The sequence below is a fragment of the Callithrix jacchus genome, chromosome 1, assembly GCF_049354715.1.
Source record: "Callithrix jacchus isolate 240 chromosome 1, calJac240_pri, whole genome shotgun sequence".
NCBI lineage: Eukaryota > Metazoa > Chordata > Mammalia > Primates > Cebidae > Callithrix > Callithrix jacchus.
The window spans coordinates 105,133,632-105,156,023 of NC_133502.1; the positions used below are offsets into that span (position 1 = coordinate 105,133,632).

Below are 22,392 nucleotides of genomic sequence, written 5' to 3' on the forward strand. Positions count from 1 at the left end.
GCCATTCTGAAATGTGACACAGTGCTCATGAGCACCATCTCTGTCATATTTAATATTTTAACTAGCATTAACTCCCTTGTGTGCCTCTGAAACATGTGCTTTCTTCATTCCTCCTTTTTTCATCCTTCTTATACCCCTTCATATAGTACTTGTCATTTCTGTCTGCCTTCTGTTCTGCCATTCTCCCTCCCTCTGTCCTTCTTCCTTTTGTTCCTTCCTCCTCGTCTCCTACTATGTAAGTTTCTGTGTGTACAGTTTAAAAAGATGCATTCATCTCTTGCCTGTTCTAAATCCTGCCCCCTCAACCTTTGACCAGCTGTCTTTTTTTACTCCTGCTCCCTCCGTCCTTCTGTTTCTTTTGCCATTTCAAATTCCATCTATCTCCCCATGTTGCTGCTGTGTCTCATCCATCATTCCCTGTTCCCATTCATTGTGTCTCTCCTGTCTGCTTATTTATCCTCCACCCTAAGCTTTGAATCTCTCTGGCTCTCTCTTAACTCCTCTCTGCTTCTCATTTTGCTACTGTGATGTCTTGCCCTCGCCTTTAAAACTAATGCATCCTCCCTTATAAAGTTACATTTACTGATAAATTCTTCACCTTGCATCATTTTTCTTTTAACCTCTATCTTTTCACTTTTAGTTTGTCTTTCTTATCTCTTCCCCTCCCTACCTATTCTATTCCTTACCTGTCATCTGTAACTGTTCTCCCTACAGAGAGTCCTGCTACTGGGCAGTCAGGCAGTCAGAGCCCCCCAGTATCTAGTAATTATGTGCTTACTAGGGTTATGTCACCGCCTTAGGATTTGCCTCCTCCTCCTGGGATAGACCCTCCGAGAGAGTCCTCTTTGCACTAATGGCACCTGTATTGGACTATGGATGTGTTCTTGAGACAAGACTTCATCACACCTCTGATGATATATCCTCAGTTTAGATTTGTGGATTTCTAGACACGAACCCATTAGTTAGTATGACAGTTGGATGCTGCCATCCAATTCTTGACTGGGGCAAGAGCTCTCCTAGAGAGTTTCTCCAGACCTGTCAGTGCTGTGATCCTGGGAAAAGCTGCTATGTTAGAATTCTGTCAGTGCAGGCTTAGTCTACCGTAGAAACAGAGCACATTCCTTATGATAGAGCAAGACCAAAATGTGGGGCCATCTGGCACAGGCTGATCTAAACTCCTTCAAATGATTATTCTTTAAATAGTTCTACATTCCCCTAGTGGGAATGTGGAGAAATTGATTTTCTAAATAATATATATCTGGGCCAGGCATGGTGGCTTATACCTGTAATCCCAGCACTTTGGGAGGCCAATGTGGGTAGGTCACCTGAGGTCAGGAGTTTGAGACCAGCCTGACTAATATGGTGAAACCCCATCTCTACTAAAAATACAAAAAAAGTAGCGAGGCGTGGTGGTGTGGGCCTGTAGTCCCAGGTACTCGGGAGGCTGAGACGGGAGAATTGCTTGAACCCAGGAGGCGGAGGTTGCAGTGAGCTGAGATTGAGATCGATCACACCACTGCACTCTAGCCTGGGTGACAGAGCAAGATTCCATCTCCAAAAAAGAAATAAAAAATAAAAATATATATATGTGGATATACATAACCTAAATCTTTTTTAACCATACTTTATGCTGAAGTAATAAAGTGAATTCTAACAACATGTACTTATATCCTTATACATATCAGTATACATCTCTTTTAAAAAAAGTAGGACATTTTCTTACCTAATAATTAATACAGTATTATACCTAAAATTAATTAAGTTTATTTTATCATTCTATACCCAGTTCATATTCAGGTTTCCCACATTCTTCCAGAATGTCCTGTAGAAGTAGTTGATTTCAGGACTTCACATTACATCTGGTTGTTATATCCCCTAAAGTTCTTTTAATCTAGTAGAGACCCATTTTGGATTTTACTGGCATCTTCAAGAGATTGGCCTAGATTTGCCTGATTGCTTCTCATGGTCTGATTTAGTTTGCTCCTGTATCTCATGGATTTTCTATAAACTAAAAGTTATATTTAAAGTCTTTGTTAGATTCAAGTTAAAAATTGTGACTAGACTGTATTATAAGTGATGTTGTACACTTGTTTACCCATGATGGATGAAGTTAAGATTTACTGCACTGTTAAGGTAGTGGCACCCTCCATTATAAAGGTATATTTTTCTTGTCTCTTGTCATGTTAGTTTGTCACTGAGCAATCTCTAGTTCTTCATCAGCTCTTCATCTGATGCTTTTATTTCCAACTGATAATAATTGCCAGAATTAAGAATTCCATTAGAATTTGTAAAATAATTATTTTTGTTTTATCAGTTAGTTTATATTGACAGTCTTCTGCATAGAAGATTTTTATCTCTTCAGCTGGTGCTATTTGATTAATCATTCGAACGAGGACATGTTGAGAAAGAGGAGGTTGTCTTGATAATTACAATGAAACAGAAGGCTTAAACTGAACTCTCCAGGACAGGCAGGGATGTTTGGTCACCTTCGCTAAGTGAAACCAAGGCGAGAAGGTCTGTTTCCTTCATTTTCTGTAGAGTACTCTGTTTACTTAAAGGGGAGTAGAATCAATTTATTCCTGCCAGTTATGTAAGAGGTTGTTTATATAAACCAGAGTTAAATGGACCCACATTTCAGGTCTCCTCCAGGGATGTTTTGGTATTCTCTACCCATCAGTGCCCAAGCAGCCTGCCTGGCTTGCCTTATTCCCACTGTGCCAGGAGGCCTGAGTGTTAGTTACTTTATTCTTTCCCATCTTAGTAGTGGGCATTTTACATTTTCCTTAACCAGGTAAACCTCTCAACAGAAATAAAACCTGTGGTGTTGTAGAGTCACTCATTTGCCTCTGTGTTCCACATGTTTCTCCAGTGTAGTCTCAACAGATGCTCCAGGAATTGGCAAAGATGAAGGTCCCATATATTGGGCATCATTAATTCCCAGTACTAAATCATGTTCACAGATAACTTAGAATAATTCCTTTCTCTGTGTTGTGATAATTGTTATCCCTTTTCCTTTCTGACTTTTTTGTGTACATTCCCCTAGTACATCTTCAGTATGTCATCTGACCTCCTTTTCTTCATATAGGGTTTCTATGTTGTTGTTCCTATCTTTATAATCAAAACATACTTCATTGTTATTCTGGACCTACTTTCTTATTCATTAGCACCACCTTACAGAAATATTTCTGAACTTAGGACCAAGTTCTTTTGGTGCTGCCTGTGTCTAGTGGCAGGACTTTACTATAGATTTAGGGGATACATAACATCTAAATCTCTGGTAGTAGGAGAATCTCCCTGCCACACACACTTGCATAGTTGCATTTCTTTTCACAACTCTGCTGGTTGTGAGATTCAGTGCAAACGACTTACAAAGAATACTGTGAGCAGAGGCCAAGCGTGCCTGTCATCTTTTCTCTTTGATGAACTCCTGTTCATCCATTAAGACCCAAATCAAGAGTCACCCTTTCTGAAAGCCTTGCCCAGCACCAGTGACAGTAAATCACTATGTCATCTATCTTAACACTGTGTATATCCCTTTTATTTCCGTCATGACATTTACTAAAGTGCCTCTCTCCTCTACCCTCAGTGCCTGACAGCAGTGCTCATGTTTGACTTTCACAAGTGATTGTTTCGTGAAATAATAGATGGATAATTTCTACTATTTCAGTGACCATGGTATAGGAGCCATCTCTCTCTCTGGCTGTTATAGATGAACTATGAAGCTTCAGAACTGAAGGCATTCTAGTCTTTTTTCCTGCTGTTGTTGAAGGTCTGGGATCTCAAAAGCCTTATTATCAAAGACAATAATAGCTGCCATTTACTGAACGTTTACTGTATGTTAGATTCTGTGCTTAGTCATTTACACGTGTTATCTCATTTCATCCTCAAAGCCTCCTACAATGGTAGATCGTTCTTAGCATGGCCATCTAAAAGAAGAAAAAACTAGGATTCAGACTGAATAATTTGTTCAAGGTCACATACTTAGTAAGTGAATGGAATAGGAGTTGAATTCAAATTTTCTTATTCCAGAGCCCAAGCTTTTAACCACTGAAATAAAACCGTACACAGGATGGATGGATGGTTGGGAGAGAGGTGATTGACAGTTTCTAGATAAGATAGATGGATGGATAGGTAGGTAGATGAATTAGTAGATAATACCTATGATTTGATGGTTTATCACTTACCATAAAGAACAAATTATTGATCTTTATCAATATTGTCTACAGTTAGTCTCACATTTATAAAGTCAAGAAGCAAAATTATATAAAATTGACTGGAAAACAAACCCAACAGGTTTAGTCATGTTTAGCTAAGCAGCAGTTAACCATATTAACATGGAAGATGTTCTGAGCCACAGATAATTCAGGAATGTTATTTCTTTGTTTTAACCTACAGTCTTTATCTCTCAACCTCTCTCCCGACACTCCAGCCAATTGCTTTTTACCAGAACCAGTAAGAAGGACACAATAAAATGATTTGAGCTTCCCTTCTACTTTGATTAGCCAACTTACCTATCATAGTAAGCAATCAGATGACTCAAAGGACAAGCAGTGATGATAAAAACAAGGCGATGGGAAATTACAGATAATAGATAATTGGCTTTAATTTGGTGAATTCGTCCAATTCTATTTAGTGAAAGAATAAAAAGCATTCTAAGATCCTAGGGATTCTTGTAGATACATTTGTTAACTTTTTCATTATTGATAAAAAAAAAAACCTGAAGTCTCTGAAAATGATTAAAGAGCACAATAAACAGATGGTTGTAGGTTCCCTTTTTTCCCCTCTAGATTTCACCACCTGCTTCAGTATACTGAGACACCAGTATACTCTGTGAGTTCACTGCCTACAGTACCAAAAGCTCCCTGACATTAGCCAGAGGACACAAGTCTCAATTGCATTGGTGTATAGTGAGAAAAGGCCTCATATGCAGGCTTTGGCTAGTTTACTCTAGCTGTGTTTGCCTTAAGAGACAAAATAATTTCTAATCTTGCTTTACTGAATTCCCTTCCAGGGAGTTTGGTAGATCAGACACCTTCTTGAAATTTCCACATGATCTGGAGCCCATAAAGAACATGAATAAATAGGCTTTTTGGCATAAGTCAACATTGGAATTTCCTTCTAAACTCAGGCTTACATTTTTTTATTATGATCAATTATCTTCTTGCGCCAATATATTATGTGCCACTTGAATTTAACAAAAGGCATTTCAAAGTTAGGGTAACACATCCACCTGACTTAGGGCCAGTCCTTCTTGAAGCAGAAGTACCTTGCTAGAAAGTTGCTGACTGATGAGTCAAACACTTGTACTCCAGTGTATATTGGTTTGGCCGTTGTAGCCATCTTCACTTTCCTCTGATAGTTTTTTGAAAAATATTTAAGCCTACTCTAGGCTTTTTAAGGCAGATAAGACCATTGTATGGTATGAATATTAGGTGGAAGTCCTGCTGGAATTCCGTCTGCTACTCACTACCTTGGAGGCATTGACTAAGCCTCACTTTCCTCAGACAAGAATTACATGTGGTATATAATCCTTCAGTACTCCTCCTAAATTCTGAAGTCCTTTGATTCTGTTGCAGTAGACTCCTCTTATCTGAGAAGTCATTATCCTATGTAGTCAAATGAAAACCTGGCACCTTAAAATTTACCTGGAAATGTAATGAACAGAGAAATTATTCTCTACATGATTAAATTACTAAAAATGCCATCTTAACTAGCTCGGAAGAGGGCATTGTTCTTGCATATGTTTGCTGGTTTTTAGAGTGACAATAATAACACAAAGTGTCATTCTTTTCACTTGAATGACATTTAATTCTCTTTGTGTTTTGTTACCTAGTGGGCCACATTTTCCAATCTTTGGTAAAACAACAAACCCTCTGCATTTGTCTTTCTCAGTGAAACTGATGATTCTAAGATGTGGTCTTTATTATTCCCTTTTCAGAATGCTCTTAGAGATGAAAAGATAAGGCTAAGATATGCTATACTCTATTATAACCTTCATCACAGAGAAGGAACAGGGGAAAAAGGCTGGGATTAGCCCCAGTTTATCATTCGTTTCACTATGCATTTGGGACAGTCAGTGTGCTGTTTGCTCACATTTTAGCAGGACATTTGTTTGGACTTTTAGTAGTTTGGCCTTTTCTTTGTAGGCATTTCCACAGTCTACTCAGGATGATGATGTGCCTAGCTAAAGCTTATTACTGTAGAACAGGGATTAGCAAACCTGCAGGCCAAATTTGGCCTGCTGCGCCTATTTTTATAAATAAAGTTTGGTTGGAACATGGCTATGCTCATTTGTTTATGTATTGTCTATAGCTGCTTTGCACCCAGCGGGAGAGTCAGATAGTTGTAACAGAGATCATATGGTCCAAAAGTCCTAAAATGTTTATATTTACTATCTGATTCTCTCTCTCTCTCTTTCTCTCTCTCACACACACACACACACACAAACTCTCTCTCTCTCTCTCTCTCTCTCTCTCTCTCTCTCTCTCTCTCTCAAACCCCTCTTAGAGGTGAAGAATGAATACTAAAAAGCAGTATTATTCTGCTTATGCCATTTAGATAAAACCTAGTTTAAGACTCTGATGCTCTGAATTAACCCAGAGATAACTTTTAGAGTACTGAGTGAAGCGATGGCCTGCATTATTTCAAGTAGTCTTTCAGAAATACTGCTTTGCACAATAAAACGATTGATAGGAAGTGAGCAACAGAAAGCTCTACATCGCATTTCCTGGAAGTACCACTAAATGCCAGACAAAAAATGTCTAGCACTAAACATGGCATGAATGACCAGAAATGTTCATGGAGTTGATTTGGCTTCTGAGTGCAATGATTATGTGTCATGTGTGCTTGACTCGTAGTGTCTGGTATGGTATGGTGGTATGTTGCAGCTGATTAAGAGAGTTTCATAGGATTTAGCAATCAATTGAAGCAGAGACAGGAGTGACAGGCTTTTTAAGAGGACTAATAGAACATGCACATGACTAGAAGACAACCCTACCCCATCTCCAGTCATGGGGAAGCCAAAGAATCTTGCCGTCTTCATGTAACCTGTAAGATCATTCAGCATCCTTTTAGACTCCCTACCTCCCAAGAAGCCTTTTTGACTCTGATATTCTTGCTCATCATCAGGTTAAAGTCTTTTTCAGTTTAAAATAATGAATTGTTCAAGTGATTCTCCTGCCTCAGCCTCCTGAGTAGTGGGGATTACAGGCACACACAACCACGCCTTGCTAATTTTTGTATTTTTAGTAGAGACAGGGTTTCACCATGTTGGTCAGGCTGGTTTCGAACTCCTGACCTTGTGATCCACCTGCCTCGGCCTCCTAAAGTGCTGGAATTACAGGAATGATTTGAATTTTGATTGATGATTAGTTTACTTTAACTCAGATTAGCATGACCAGCTCTAACATGACCAGCTCTCCAGACCTGATCATCCTTGTCAAAGTAAAAGTTCTAATCTCACAGAACCAGTATCCAAATTAAGATGACATAACTGACATGACCATGGGAGACTCACTTAAATCAGCATGACCTATTGCTCATGGCTGACTCTTGGCTGCAGTCACTGGAACCTTGCTTTTGACCCACATTACATCTGCATTATAGTATGGTTATTTATAACACATTTATCTTCATTGCCAGACTGTAATCTCCTTGAGGACAGGATTTGTGCTTTTTTTCTTTGTAGTTCACACCCGGCCTAAGCATAGTGCCTAGCTTATTGTAGACTTTCTGTAAAAGTTGTTGAATGAATGAGTGATAGAAGAAAAAGGGAATTCTGTGTCTTTCCTAATTTTTTCTCATCTCTTGTCTCTCCTTTTCTGCCTGTTCAAATCCCATTCTGTCTGCACAGAGTAACCCATCCCCCATCTCTACTGCACACTATTCTCCGGTGACTACAGTTCATAATCATCTCTCCCTTCTTATTGCATTCATCATTAGCAGCTCACAGTTTGGCACTTAATTGTTTCTTAATTGATTCATCGGTGCTCTCTTTGCTTCACAGGTAACCTGAGATCCCTAAAGGCAAAGAATGTATTTTAACATATTTTGTACCAGTTCTCTGTGCCAATCTCCCTCCACTCAACACACCGCATTGGAATTTGATGTGTAACAGATTCCCAATAAATATGTGTGAGTTAACTGAATTAAGCATCACCATCCAATTTTAAGACAGGCAGACCAGAATTAAAAAGTAATCTTCAGCTGTTTCTTGATATGTTGTAGAACTGGGTCAAAATTAATGAACAGCTTTGAAAACTATCATATATAAAAGTTGAATAAGTTAACAAAGCCAAATAGGGAAATTGAAAAAGACCTCCTTTCTTCTTTATTTTCTCTCTTTCTCTCTCATTCCTATTGTTTTGTTTTCATTTACAATTACAAAGTTGATTTATTTTTTTGAGCACTACACCTGAGAATCTGTTGCTGTCAGCCCAGCCCTGGCACTGGCACCTGCCTGGCAGATACTTAGTTGCCTGGCGCTTTCCCCATTTGACACCAGTGTTCTCTTTACATCAGACATTCAGATTCATAAGATAATGAAACTACCAAATACAGTGATAGAATTTTTTTAGGAGATATTTAATTTAGTTTTAAAAATCTTATTTTTCTAGATTGGATTAGTTCATTGCTTGAGGGAAATTGAAATGCATAATCCTGAAGCCTTCTCTTTTATCCTCCAGAATGGTCTCCCTTGAACAGCTTTTGTAAACAGTAGGATTATAACCTACCTGCTACCACTGAGTTTAGAACCTGCAACTTTGTATTCAAAGTAAACTTGGATGGGCGCAGTGGCTCACGCCTGTAGTCCCAGCACTTTGGGAGGCTGAGGCAGACAGATCACAAGGTCAGGAGTTCGAGACCAGCCTGACCAATATAGTGAAACCCCGTCTCTACTAAAAATAGAAAAATTAGCCAGGTGTGGTGGCACACACCTGTAATCCCAGCTACTCAGGAGGCTGAAGCAAGAGAATCACTTGAACTTGGGAGGCAAAGGTGGCAGTGAGCTAAGATCGTGCCACTGCACTCCAGCTTGGGTGACAGAGCGAGACTCCATCTCAAAAAAAAAAAAAAAAAAGCAAACTTCTTATGAACAAAATACTTGTTAATAAATGCTGTTTATCCTTGAAATCTAGCATGTATGCCAGGTATTGAAAAGAAGAAAGGAAAATTGATTTGCTTTCTGCAAAGTGAGCTTTTTAGGAGACGGAAGTGTTTGTGGAGTGAGCAATCTTGTGCTGCTAACCAGATGACCAGCCAGGCTCCTGTCAGCCACAGAATTTTCCAGATGAGGAGGGGACTAGAGTACTAGAGTAGGTCATGCTACCAAAACCTCTCCTTGACTCTCCCCTCAGGATAGCAGTTTCGCAGAACTGTTACTTCCCCATTTGTTTTTGCAGGTCACTTTACAATTTTTTTTTCACTCTTTTCCTTTGAACCTTGTGGTCATACAGCAACTGCACAATAACCGTGTGTTTCTGATTTCTCTTTAGCTTCTAGTGCTTTTGACAGTGTCAGATACCATCTCATGGCATGATCTAGCTTTCAACTCCCCAAAGACTGTTCCTCTCACAATGAGGTCTTCTTAATTTTTTTAAATGAAGTCGACCTCATTTTTCTAACCTTCTTTTCAATAATTAAAAATGTGAAGACCTACCCAGAATCATTTTCTGTGCCATAACTTCATCTTAGTATTTGACTTGAACTGCAAATTTGTTATAAATGCAGCCTCTCCATGGGAGGTCCTTACACAGGGGTTAAAAAGCTCCCCAACCTCCAACACACACCCTGTGTCATGCTACCGCAAATGCCCCAAGGTGCTGTTTCATTTATCTTATTACGTCTGGTTGGATTTGCATGAAATTTCAGAGATTTCTGTTCCTGCTTAACTACCCACAGGTACTTTTTGCCTTTTGGAGTAATTGCTGAGGGTTGTATGCCTCTAACTTCAATATGTATATATTTATAGAGTCAGGGTCTTATTATGTTGCCCAAGCTGGAGTGCAGTGGTTATAGCCTCGAACTCCTGGGTTCAAGCGATCTCTTTGCCTCACAGCCTTCCAAGTAGCTGGGACTAGAGGCACATGCCCCCACACCTGGCTTATAAAATTTATTAACTCTAGCTATAATGTGATATGTTTAACCTGTTAACTCATATCTCTATATTTTAATTCTTTGTTTCCTTCATTTAAGAGAAAACAAAGCATTTGAATTTTTAATTTCTATACTGTGCTTGGTTTAGATTTCAGTTAGTCTTCCAGACATAGGTGGGAGGAGGGTTCTTTTTAATCTTAAAAAGAGACTTTTAAAAATCAGTTTTCATTCATGTCAAATGGGAGCATAAATTAATTTGAAGGTCAACTCAAAACTCTTATTGATTAAATATTGTCAAAATTAAAGAACAATTGGAATCTCTTTTTAAAACATATTCAAGAGAAAGTGTTATATATAATTTAATTTGGGCATATTATTTTAGTGAAGTTGAAGCTTCTGTTATATGTTTTAATCATTTAAAGTAGTGGATTATGTCCTTTTTCTGAATTTATTTTTCTTCAGCCAGAGATTATCCGGAAGTTCAATGTGTAAAGAATTTGTCTGTTACAAGGTGTAAACTAATGCTTCAATGGAAAGTACAATTTAGTTAAGAGACTTCCTTAAGTCTTTCATGCAATGCAGTCATACTACACAGAAGAATGTTTTGAGGATTATCACCAAGGACTAGAGATTGTTTGAACAGGTTCCCAGAAAGTGACTGTATCCAAAATATACAAAGGTTCATTTCCTCTCTATAAATCTCACCATTCTTGTTTTTATGTAACCCTTGTTTCCCCACAAGTTGATAAACTCCTTGCAGGTAAGGATCATATCCAATGAATCTTCCTATCTGTAGCATCTATCATAATGTCATGGCCAAAATGTGTTGTTTAATTCCAGATGACTCTGCATTTTGCTTATGGTCAGAAAGGAATCATTGAAATATTACTACACAAGTGTCTTTGTTTCCTCACTTTTCATTGAAAACCATCAAAAACCTATTTTTCTCTTCAAGAAGATTATGTCAGAAATGTCTTGTTGATAAGATCCTACCTCCTCAGTTTTCACTGTATTAGAATGTTACGGCCTGAAAGCTTGAAACAGGTATAATAATGGACATAAAAATTTTATCCTTCTCTAGCCGGGACCTAAAGAATAGCGGGAAGCAAACCTACTAAATGAAGTTAAACAAATAATGCCTTTTCTTTCTGTGTTGTCTTTAATTTGTCAGAGACATTTTAATTCAGAACTTGGTTATTATATGATGCAGGCCAGTAGCAGCTGAGAGAAGTAATTGCGTAAGGATGGATAGCTAACAACCACCCCTCTCCTGTATTTTTGCCTTTCTAACCACTACAGCACCTTCCATAAAATAATTTTAATTTTGGTCCATGCTGAGCACCTGCTTGCTCCAGGCCCATGGCTCACTATTGTTGATATAGCCGTGGTTGAAGGCAGTTGTTGGCCCTGACCACCGAGAGTGGGCCATAGCTAACGGGGCAAGCATGAGGAATAATATTGAGCTCAGGGTTTCTTTTTTAAAATCAAATTATATATTAATAATTTATAATGTCTCAGCACAGTGAAAAGTCATTAAATCCCCATGGAGGGATTGGAGTAAGGCAGGTTTAAGCAGCTAAATCTCCCATTTTCTAACATGAATGGCTTGTCTCCTAGATACTTAAAAAGCCTTATGTAAACCATGGGAGCTTCCTTTCCCTGACATTAGAGAGAGTCACTGCCAGACAGTTGTTACACATACATTGCCTTGGAAATGTACCTGTGCCTGTCACTGTGGCAACACCCTTGAGAATGACCTCAACAGCCACTCAGAATCATTCCTACAAAACAAATTATGGCTATAATTAACTTTCTGAATTTACTGTACAATATAAATTTGTTCAGATCTCAGTGTGTTTTTTTTTAAACGTTGAATGAATGGAATAATCCAGCATGAAGCTATCCTCCATATTCCACCAATTTTTTTTTTTCCAGAATGGAAAATGCCTCAATGGAAAGTACAATTTAGTTAAGAGATCATTTCTTTTTTCTCAGTATGTGAGGAGGACCAACAAATGAAGATGTTCTAGTCTTACCGTGCTAGAACTCCATTTTTAGGGGAACAGAGTAGCTTTTTTCCCTAGCAAATGTGAAATACAGATAGTGCTGTCAGTCCTTCCTCTTTGAGTCCTGTGAGCCCAGAGTGAGGGGAGTGCATGGGATTGGGGATTATGTGGGCAGCACCTCTTTGGCCCCTTGTTGGCAATGAAAAATGCAGGTTTTTGTTTTGTTTTGATTTTTGAGACAGAGACTCTGTTGCCCAGTCTGGAATGCAGTGGCGCACTCGTGGTTCATTGCAACCTCTGCCTCCGGGTTCAAGCGATTCTTCTGCCTCAGCTTCCCAAGTAGCTGGGATTACAGGCATGCACCACCACACCCAGCTAATTTTTGTATTTTTAGTAGAGATGGGGTTTTGCCATGTTGGCCAGCTGGTCTCAAACTCCTGGCCTCAAGTGATCTGGCCCTCCCAGAGTGCTAGGCTTACAGGTGTGAGCCACTGATCCCAGCCAGAAATGCGGTTCTTGGTCTATAAATTTTACCTGCTTCACAAATTGTCTGTAACGTATCTTCAGTCATGGGTAGCTTCTCAGTTGCCCAGGTTTTACTCAAGGAGAAAATAGTTCTTATGTCTTTTGTTTATTTGGGGGCTTTATTTATTTATTTATTATATTATTTAGCCTTGTTTTGGGTTTTGGTTTGGTTTTTGGCTCTAGGTGATGTATGTTGCAACTAGCAGAGCTAGATACAGTTCCTCTCAGCTTTTCTTTTGTTAAGCTAGGTGAATTTAATTCTTTTACCCCAAGCGAAGTGAGCATTTCTCTTTACCATTCAACTGAGGCAAAGCAAAAAGAATGGCAAGCAAGAACTGTAGCTTGCTTTCAAGTTAACCAGAAATTTATGGAGTATCTTTAATGACCATTTCTTTGCTGCGAACTGTGATGATACCTGAGCAGTGGACACACAGAACAGAGCCTGGCAGGCAACAGGTGCTCAATGTGAATTAGTTGCTGTTATGCTGTTGTCATTCTCTATGATCTATACTACCATTGAAAAGATGAAGAGGAAAAAGTATTCTTGCAAGTATGAATGTTGAGCTCAGTACCCTGAACTTAGGAGTGATACTACTGACAGTTTTTTTAGGGTAGCCTGTAAACTCTTGTAAGTGGTTTTCCAGACATGTCCCTGATTCCATCTTATCCAAGCAGTGTGACAGGTAATTTCCCACTTCATGTACTGGTTCTTTAAATTCTCCTGTGCAAACCACTCATCTGTGCTTTAGTATGGAGTGGCAATGAGTAATCTGTTAGGTTCATCTTCAGAAAACAGAAAACCACAATTTCCCTTTACCATAGGAACACCACAGCAACCTGTACTACAAGAATTGGCAGCCCTCTGTTCTGACCTCTGTGTATGGCATTAAGTGAGCAGAGATGGTTTATCAGGCAGTATGTTTCTGAACAACGTTGCCAGTGGAAATTGAAAGTTATTTGATTCCTCTGAAATAAGTTATTGTGTACAGTAGTTAAATAAATGGTCAACTTACAGATTTCAAAATGTACATTCAGGTTTTTCAAACAAAGGAGCTGATAATTTAGAAAACTCCATCCAGAGTAGCTATCTGATTTTTTATATATGATGTGATGAGCTGGTTTATCAGTAGAGTGAAATACAGATCACCTCCCAGAACATGGACTTGTTAACTCTTTATCAGAGGACTCCATGATCATGGCAAGGTGTTTACTAAAATTCTGGGTCTAGTTTATTTTTAGGTTTTCTTCCTATCTTTCACACCAGTATTCTCCCAGGCTCCCTAGATTTGTCCTCCAGCCAGTTTTACAGTAATTGGAATGTCAGGCTAGTTCTTGTTACTCAGTAGAGAGCTGATTGCCAGCTAGAGAATCATCAATGTATCAGGGATCAGGCCCCAGGAATACTAATTAATTGATTTGCAGGAGGAATTTCTGGGCTGATACTTTTTTGTCTTAAAGAATTGATACATACCACCAAAGAGGCAATAATTTTATTTCTTTGTTAAAGTCAGATTTAGTCCTCCTACTTTGTGATTTCATGAATCTTGTAGATTTAACGTTTTTTTTTTCATTCAGTTTCAAATAAATGTAAGGGTATAATTCATTTAGAAATACCACTGTAAGAATGCTGTTTAAATAATTCTAAAACTAAATCTCAGCATAGGAAATCCATCAATCCATCCAGCACATATTCATTAAGTACTATTTGCCTGGCATTCTTTCAGGTACTAAGGCAGAAATAGACTGGTAAGACAGAGTCCTTACCCTCAGTAGGTCATGTCCACTGAGTATTTGTTATTGCTCAGTTGTAACATGTTATGCACAAAGCATTCCTTATTATATATCTCAGAACTCACCTTCTCTTGTTTGTGGGCATGAAGGAATTGAAGATCCAGTTCTATTAAGGGTTCCACCTTTTCTTTAATCTGGTTCATAAGTTAGTTACTTTGTGCATATACTTAGTAGTTGTGTGTTTTGAAACTATGTATGCTCCATCCTTTCCAAGACAAAGGAGAACACAGTTATTCTTTGAAATCATGAAAATACCACTGAATTATATTAAATTATGTCATTCTCAGAATTTCGGATTGTTTTTTATACTTTGAGAAAATGAAACATGAATGGAATAAAAGATTCTTGAGATGGCAAAATTACATTGATGAAGAACATATGTCTGGCTGCCAGGGATAACACAGGCAGTTTCTTTGTAGTGATAGAATAATTCCGTGTCCTGATTGTGGTGGTATTATACAAATCTCTACATAAAAAATTTCATACAACTAGATACCCCCCATAATACAGTCAGTGCTCTGTATATATGGATTCTGCATTTGTGAACTCAACCACCTGTGGATCAAAAATATTCAGAAAAATATTGTGTCTACTGAACATGTATAGATTTTTCTTGTCATTATTCCCTACATACTACAGTAAAACAACTATTCACATAGCATTTACATTGTAAGTAACCTAGAGATGATTTAAGTATACGAGAGAACTATGTATACATTATCTGCAAATACTGTGCCATTTTATATGAAGGACTTGAGCATCCAGGGATGTTGGTATGTGCCAGTTGCCCACAAATACTGAGGGATGACTATATACATACATACAGTATATGCATATGAGTATGCAACAATGGATAAAATTTAATAAGGTCTGTAGTTTTGCTAATACTATTGTATCAGTGTCATTTTCCTAGTTTTGATAATGCACTATGGTTATGTAAGATGTTATTGTTAGGGGAAGCTGGGTGAAGGGTACAGGGGAATGCTCTGTAATACTTTTGCAACTCCTTATGAGTCTAAAGTTATTTCAAGAGAAAAAAAATTTTAAGGGAAGGGAAAAGTATCAAGTGTCATATAACCAGATAAATTTAAAGTTAAGGTGTGGCAACTCCAGACATTGGGAATATCTGACCTTAGACACATTATTACTGCAATAACTAGAAATGTCATGGCTTCACATTAATCATGAATGACTTAGGCTAGGCCCTGGATAGAATTTAGGACACTGTATCCTGCTGTCTTCTCTTAGTGGAATAATGAAATTCATTCCAGGAAAAGACTCTTGATGTTCTTGTGGGCGGGGGAGTGGGACCTCTTCTGACCTTATGTGTAACTCTATTATCTTAAAAACTATTTGTTTTAAACTCCTGCTTTGACATCCAGACCTGCTAAACAAGTAGAGGATAGGAAACTTATTTGAATTGCTTTTTCTTTTTTTCTCCCACTCCCTGCCTCTGAGGAGTATGAGTTCTAATTGATAATAAGAGAAGAAATGACAACTGTGGTGTATAGGTAATCCATAGATGGATAACCTTCCAGTAATGGAAGGTTGACTTTATCTTTCTTTTCCAGAGACTTCTCTACCACTTTCTGATATTTTTCTTTCTTTTTTACTTCTCTGTTAGGACTCATTTTTGTCTTTCCCTTTCCGTAGACAGTTTTGGTGTGATGGTGTCACTGACATTCTCATTGTGTCTTCCCTCCTCTAGCTATCTTAATGACTTGGACCGTGTAGCTGACCCTGCCTACCTGCCTACGCAACAAGATGTGCTTAGAGTTCGAGTCCCCACCACAGGGATCATCGAATACCCCTTTGACTTACAAAGTGTCATTTTCAGGTAGTAACTCAGTCCATAAAACCTATTTCCCAGATTTTATGCCTTGAGTACATTTGGTAAACTCTATAGATACTGAAATCATGTGTAGGCTTTAAAACATCATGTGTAGACTTTAAAACAAGATAGCCTTTATACCAATTACTATCATTTTACACAAATAAAATAAATATTCCTGAAGGAGGAAACAGAAAGATGTACTGGAGGCCGGGTGTGGTGGCTCACGCCTGTAATCCCAGCACTTTGGGAAGCCAAGATGGGTGAATTACCTGGCATCAGGAGTTCAAGACCAGCCAGGCCAACATGGGAAACCCCTTCTCTACCAAAACTACAAAAATTAGCCGGGCGTGCTGGCAGGCGCCTGTAATCCTAGCTGCTTGGGAGGCTGAGGTGAGAGAATCACTTGAACCTAGGAGACGGAGTTTGCAGTGAGCCAGGATTGTGCCACTGCACTCTAGCCTGGATGGCAAAGCGAGACTCCATCTCAAAAAGAGAAAAAAGAGAGAAAGATGTACTGTACTGGAGCATTTTGCATTTCAATTTAAATCACTAAGAAATAAATAAAATCTTAGTTTTGTTCGTGGTTGAGTAAAATCCGTAAATAAACTGTTGGTCTGAACTGTAGTTTTTTGGGCAGTCATTTTAACTGTAAGGACAATGGATATGTTTTTAGAATTATGTAAGATGTGAATGATCTTATGATTTTGTCATCACAGAAATTATGTATTGTCAGAAGTTTTCATGCTGGTGTTTTTCCCAGGTCCTCTGGTACCAATGCAAAATTTTTCAGTAGCAAGAAAAATACGTGATATTTTATGTTCATAAAATATGTTGCTTGAAAAATTTCAAAATACACGGCTTTGATTACCTAGCAAAATAGAATGAGAATTTATTACCTCATCTCTCACTGCTGCTGTTCTGTCTGGATAATACTTCAACAGAAGCATTCTGTTGTTTTGTTTTTAGGATGAGAAAAAAATAAACAATACTGATGTACTTCCATTTAATCTCTTATTATGCAATCACTCAGTTGTACTTTTAGTTAGAATACAAACTACATAGTGATTTGAGAAATGAGAATATGTCTTGGAGTGTGGAGAGTTGATTTTCTAAGCACACCCATCCCATTGAAGATGGATGTGTGCAATATTGGTTATGAAGTAGAAGTCAGTGTCTCCTGTGTCACTCTGCCAAGTGACTCTGATTAGCAGGCCCACCTTCATTTCTTGCCAGGGCACTGTGTTTTATTCTAATTGGTCTCTGTACATGTGGTCAGATCTGGCTGCCATACATTGGTCTAATACACATGGACGCAAAGTAGGTGGCATTTTGAAACTATTTCTGAGCCTCAGTGTTTTAATCTGCAAAATGGTTGTACTGCATTAGATGATCTCCAGAGTTCCTTGTAGCTCCAGCATTCTATATTACTTATGTTTTAAGTTTATAGTATTTAGAAATCTTTAATTTGAGACACCGAGATTTCCTTTCTCCAAGCTACAAAATGTTTTCAGAAAACATAACATTTCATGGGGATTTTCATCTCCTTATTGCTTCGCAATTAGTGGATTCTGAAACCAGATTATAATTACAAGTTGTTTTTTTTACGTTTTGTACACTGGCTTTTGAAGTACATTTTCTGTACACTACAGTAAAAGTAATGACTTAGAAGTAAAATTTTTCACCATCATCAAAAGCATCTTTTAGGGCCCAGTGTGACAGGGTTTCATGGAATGAGGATTTCATGTAAATTAGTAACATATTATTCACGCCTTGGCATTAGGGAAGAGCCAGCATTTTAATACTTCTGAAGATCTAAGAATTCTGGCTTTGATGTCTGTATTACATGGATCTCCCTGTATCCATTGTTTTGCCCCTTAGCTCTCTCCTGTGCCTTACAAGGCTTACGAGCAGTCACTTCGAAGATCCTTGAATTCTTAGCTTAGCTTTAATGCCAAGAAGCAGGAAACACCAGGAGCAACTGCAATTTTAACAAATATTTAGAGCCCTACTTTCAAATTTTTGTACTTAAACCTCTCATTCTCTGAGACTTTTTCTTCTTTCTGTGAACATTGTGTACATTTTATTCAAGATACAGATTCAACAATTTGGAGAAACTTTGACTCAATGCCAAGCATTACTAGATATTTTCAGACATACATTGTCACTCAAATTAATTGATGTCAGTGTTGGTTTCTGAGCAGCAATTCAGCACAGAATTGGTGTGTAAAAAAAACAAATAATTGAAATGGTTCACATCATGGCCTCTGTCTTATACTATGTAGTATCTTCATTCACTTACACTTCATTTCCAGCAAATGAGTGAATTGGTTTGTACACAAGGGTTAGCACACTGTGTTACCTGACATGGCCAGACCTGTCCCAAATTCTTACTAATATTGGGAGGAAAAAATTGCCCAAAATGTTTAACCTGCTAATGAAGGATGAGTGGGGTTATATTTGCATTTAGTGGAAGCATCATACCACCCATATTGAAATGTATGTGACCCCACATATTTTCAGTGTACTTGTAGTCATATCTAGCATCCTTAAGAAATGCATGAAGATCTTTTTTTCTGATTTATAGGAAAAGAGACTGAAGTTCAGTACTTGCCAATAGGGCGTCACACAAAACCCATTCTGTTTTAGACTCCTTGGTGCTTCGGTGCTTCATTAAATACCATTTTGCTTGGCAGAGATAAGGATTTTTTTTTTTTTTTTTTTTTTACAATGTTACAGTTTTCGTATACACTGGTAACTTTCTTATAACCACCATGATGTATTACCCAGAATGTCTTGATTTTGAATATTTCCTATTAGGAAATTTTCCTATTAGGTAATAGGAAATTAGTAGTTATTTAATAAGTATTAATTGAATTGACTTGGATGATCTTTGTCATTCAAGAGAATATTTTCTCCAAGTTTGTAAGCAGTGCTATGTTTATGTTGACTTTTTAGTTTTACTTTATATGTTATTAATATGAGTATTGTTAACCTTGCAGAATGGTCGATGTAGGGGGCCAAAGGTCAGAGAGAAGAAAATGGATACACTGCTTTGAAAATGTCACCTCTATCATGTTTCTAGTAGCGCTTAGTGAATATGATCAAGTTCTCGTGGAGTCAGACAATGAGGTAAGTGTTCTTTAGATAGGCAATGGATTATCATTTGATTATCTGACCCAAGTAAATGATAGCAAGTAGGGTGTGGGAAATGGGGTGAACTGACTTCTTTGCTTTCTTGAAATTTGATTTTAGGTCTTTTAAAATAACCAAAAATAATCCTGTTATCACATGGTACACTCAGAGTGGTAAGCTCTTCTCTCAGATGTATGAGCTGGTCTGTGTGTTCAAATCTAATTAGAGCCTATTTGATACTTTTGACACTATGCAGAGGTTCTAAAAATGAAAATAACATGGAAGTCCTAGGCTAATCATCAGATCACTTTATAGTCTTCCTACAGGGCAGAACTGGGAGTGATGGAGTGAGTCACTCTGTTTTGTTTTGTTTTCATTTTGTTTAAATCATTGTTTGTGTGATGGGTGGGTCCCAAAGAGTACTCAAAACCTCTCTTGGCAAATGTGAATGACTTTGCAGCTGGGCTCTAAATCAGTTTATTGTGAGCCATGAAATGTCTTGGTGATGTGGCTTTTCTGCTCTTATAGAATTCTCTAGTCTGTTGCATAATTTTGTCTCTACTAAGCAGTGAGCAATTGAAGAAGTGTCCTTAATATGGCTGTCTGGAGAATGGATTGAGTATTATTATCTCCTTCCTGTTACACAGGGAAACTTAACCGGTGTAAATGTGGATTTTGAGGATGGTAAAGACCTGACAAGTCTGAATTGATTAAAGAAGATAATTAAGGGGTGTAGAAATCTGTGCTGCTGAGCTGGAGTTGTGTGCATGTGTTTGTGTATGTTGGGGGAACAGAGAAGATGCCATCGATACCCTGTTACAGGCAGAGATTGCAGTGTGATAGGTTAATAATAAATATTAAATATCCTAATAATAGGTTAGAAAAAAAGAGAAAGAAGTGAGATATACCCATTTGCTGACTAAAATAGGATCTAGCATATTATGCTTTTAATACAGTACATTTTTTAGGTACACAAGAATTCCTGACTTGTTCTTTTAAGTATTTTTCTGCCAGTATTACTATCTCCATTAAAATACATATCCAAGCCTCTATAGTATTTCTTTTGTGTATAGGATTGATAAAGTTTCCATGAACCAATATCTCATATAAAACCAAGAGTTACCTGTTCATGTGTTTCAGAATCATTCCTGAGTTGCAAGTAGATTGGCTTTGGAGTCAACTGAAGAACTTCTGATTAAAAATGAGGCTTGTTTATCAGTCAGTTTCCCCCAGTAACTATAAAGCAACGTGCCTAAAAGCATGCCAAAATATATGACAGTAAGTTACCAACATATAAGGCAGTTAATATCAGAATTTTAGCTATGATATCTCTATCTGTATGTCTTCATCTCTGTGCTTATTTGTTGTTAGATAATCCCTATAAATTTTGGGAACAGATCTATTGTAACACTTATGATTTTTTTGAATGTCGTATCAAGACACATAATATTTTGAGGGCTTCCCTACTATATGCTGGGTACCAGAGTATCTAAAAAGTCACAAAAATGGGTAAGAAAATCAACTATGCCCTAAAAGACCTTATAAATGAGATGTGCTTTTGGTCAGAATAAGCCATATAGGCAAAGGTAAGCCTTTGTTATGTAGGTTGTCATTTTTCTTCTTTAATTTGCCATCCAGTAAAATAAAATTTGCATATATCAGTTACACAAGAGTTAAAAGAAGCATATGTGACTTTATTTCTGATGTTTACATAATAGCCAGAGGAAGATAACTGTTTATTAATACACATTTCACACAAGATAAATGCATCATATATATAAAGAAATATATGTCGTGATTGAATACTTACCAGTTTACCACTTTAAAATTATCAAAATAGAAAAGAAAGTAGATTCCTTTGGCAACTCATCATCTAATTCAGTTCAACATAATTGAACCCGGTTTTTCAGTTATCTGAACATTACAGATCATTTATTCCACTTTTACCAGATACAGCTAATAGTGATTAGATTTTTATATAAAAACATATTATGTTAGAATAAAATGGTACTGTTTTGATTATCATGTGTCATAATTAAAATTCCCACAGTAACTTGACATTCAATGTACAGGTACTAAGAACGTCTAAAAATATTGTCCCAGTTCCTTTGATTCCTATGGTGATGCCTTATGCTACTTTTAAATAATTGCAAATTAAAATAATGAAGCTATCTTTTTTTGTTGGGACTTTCTAATTACTTGTGACTCTTCTGAAAGTCTAGGTTGTAATTCTTTAAGATGAGAGTCAACTTATATGTTGTTACTTTCTGAGACCTCTAGTCAAGCCTGATAATAGTATGGGACTGTGAGAAAAGTGCTGTTCATTAATTCCTTCATCCATATTAACCACAGCTATCACCGTTAATAATTAGAAAGTATTGGCAAAAGTATTTTTCAATGTTGGGATGTAGTCACATTATCCTTTTTTTTCCAGTTGTACTAATCTGTGATAATGTCATTGCCTCTCAGCTTCCTTAATCATTAAGAAAATTCAGGGCCGGGTGTGGTGGCTCACGCCTGTAATCCCAGCACTTTGGGAGGCCGAGGAGGGTGGATCACGAGGTCAGAGGATCAAGACCATCCTGGTCATCATGGTGAAACCCTGTCTCTACTAAAAATACAAAAAATTAGCTGGGCATGGTGGCGCGTGCCTGTAATCCCAGCTACTCAGGAGGCTGAGGCAGGAGAATTGCCTGAACCCCAGGAGGCGGAGGTTGCGGTGAGCCGAGATTGCGCCATTGCACTCCAGCTTGGGTAACAAGAGCAAAACTCTGTCTCAAAAAAAGAAAAAAAAAAAAAAATTTAGTACTACAGAATTCTAATTTTCCCAGCTTTTTTGGATTTGGGTAGACGGAACTGAAGTAAGCTCCAGAAACATTTTGTTCTTGCTTTAGAAATCTGATGTTCATAACTTTAATCCAAAACAGACTTTGTTGTGCCTCCCTCCCTTGGTATATATATTTGTGAGAAAAACCTAGGAATGGATTCTGACAGCTTTTCTTTCTATCA

The 22,392-nt window shown here is 37.7% G+C and overlaps 1 protein-coding gene across 2 annotated transcripts in view; it reads left to right on the plus strand.

Moving 5' to 3' along the window:
* The window catches only part of GNAQ (G protein subunit alpha q), a 333,551-nt gene that overhangs the window by 222,924 nt on the left and 88,235 nt on the right, over positions 1–22,392 (plus strand). For both annotated transcript variants that reach the window (XM_054255455.2, XM_002742816.6), the window contains 2 exons: positions 16,126–16,254; positions 19,251–19,380. In XM_054255455.2, coding sequence (XP_054111430.1) covers positions 16,126–16,254; positions 19,251–19,380 — 259 coding nt within the window. The remainder of the gene's footprint in view (positions 1–16,125; positions 16,255–19,250; positions 19,381–22,392) is intronic.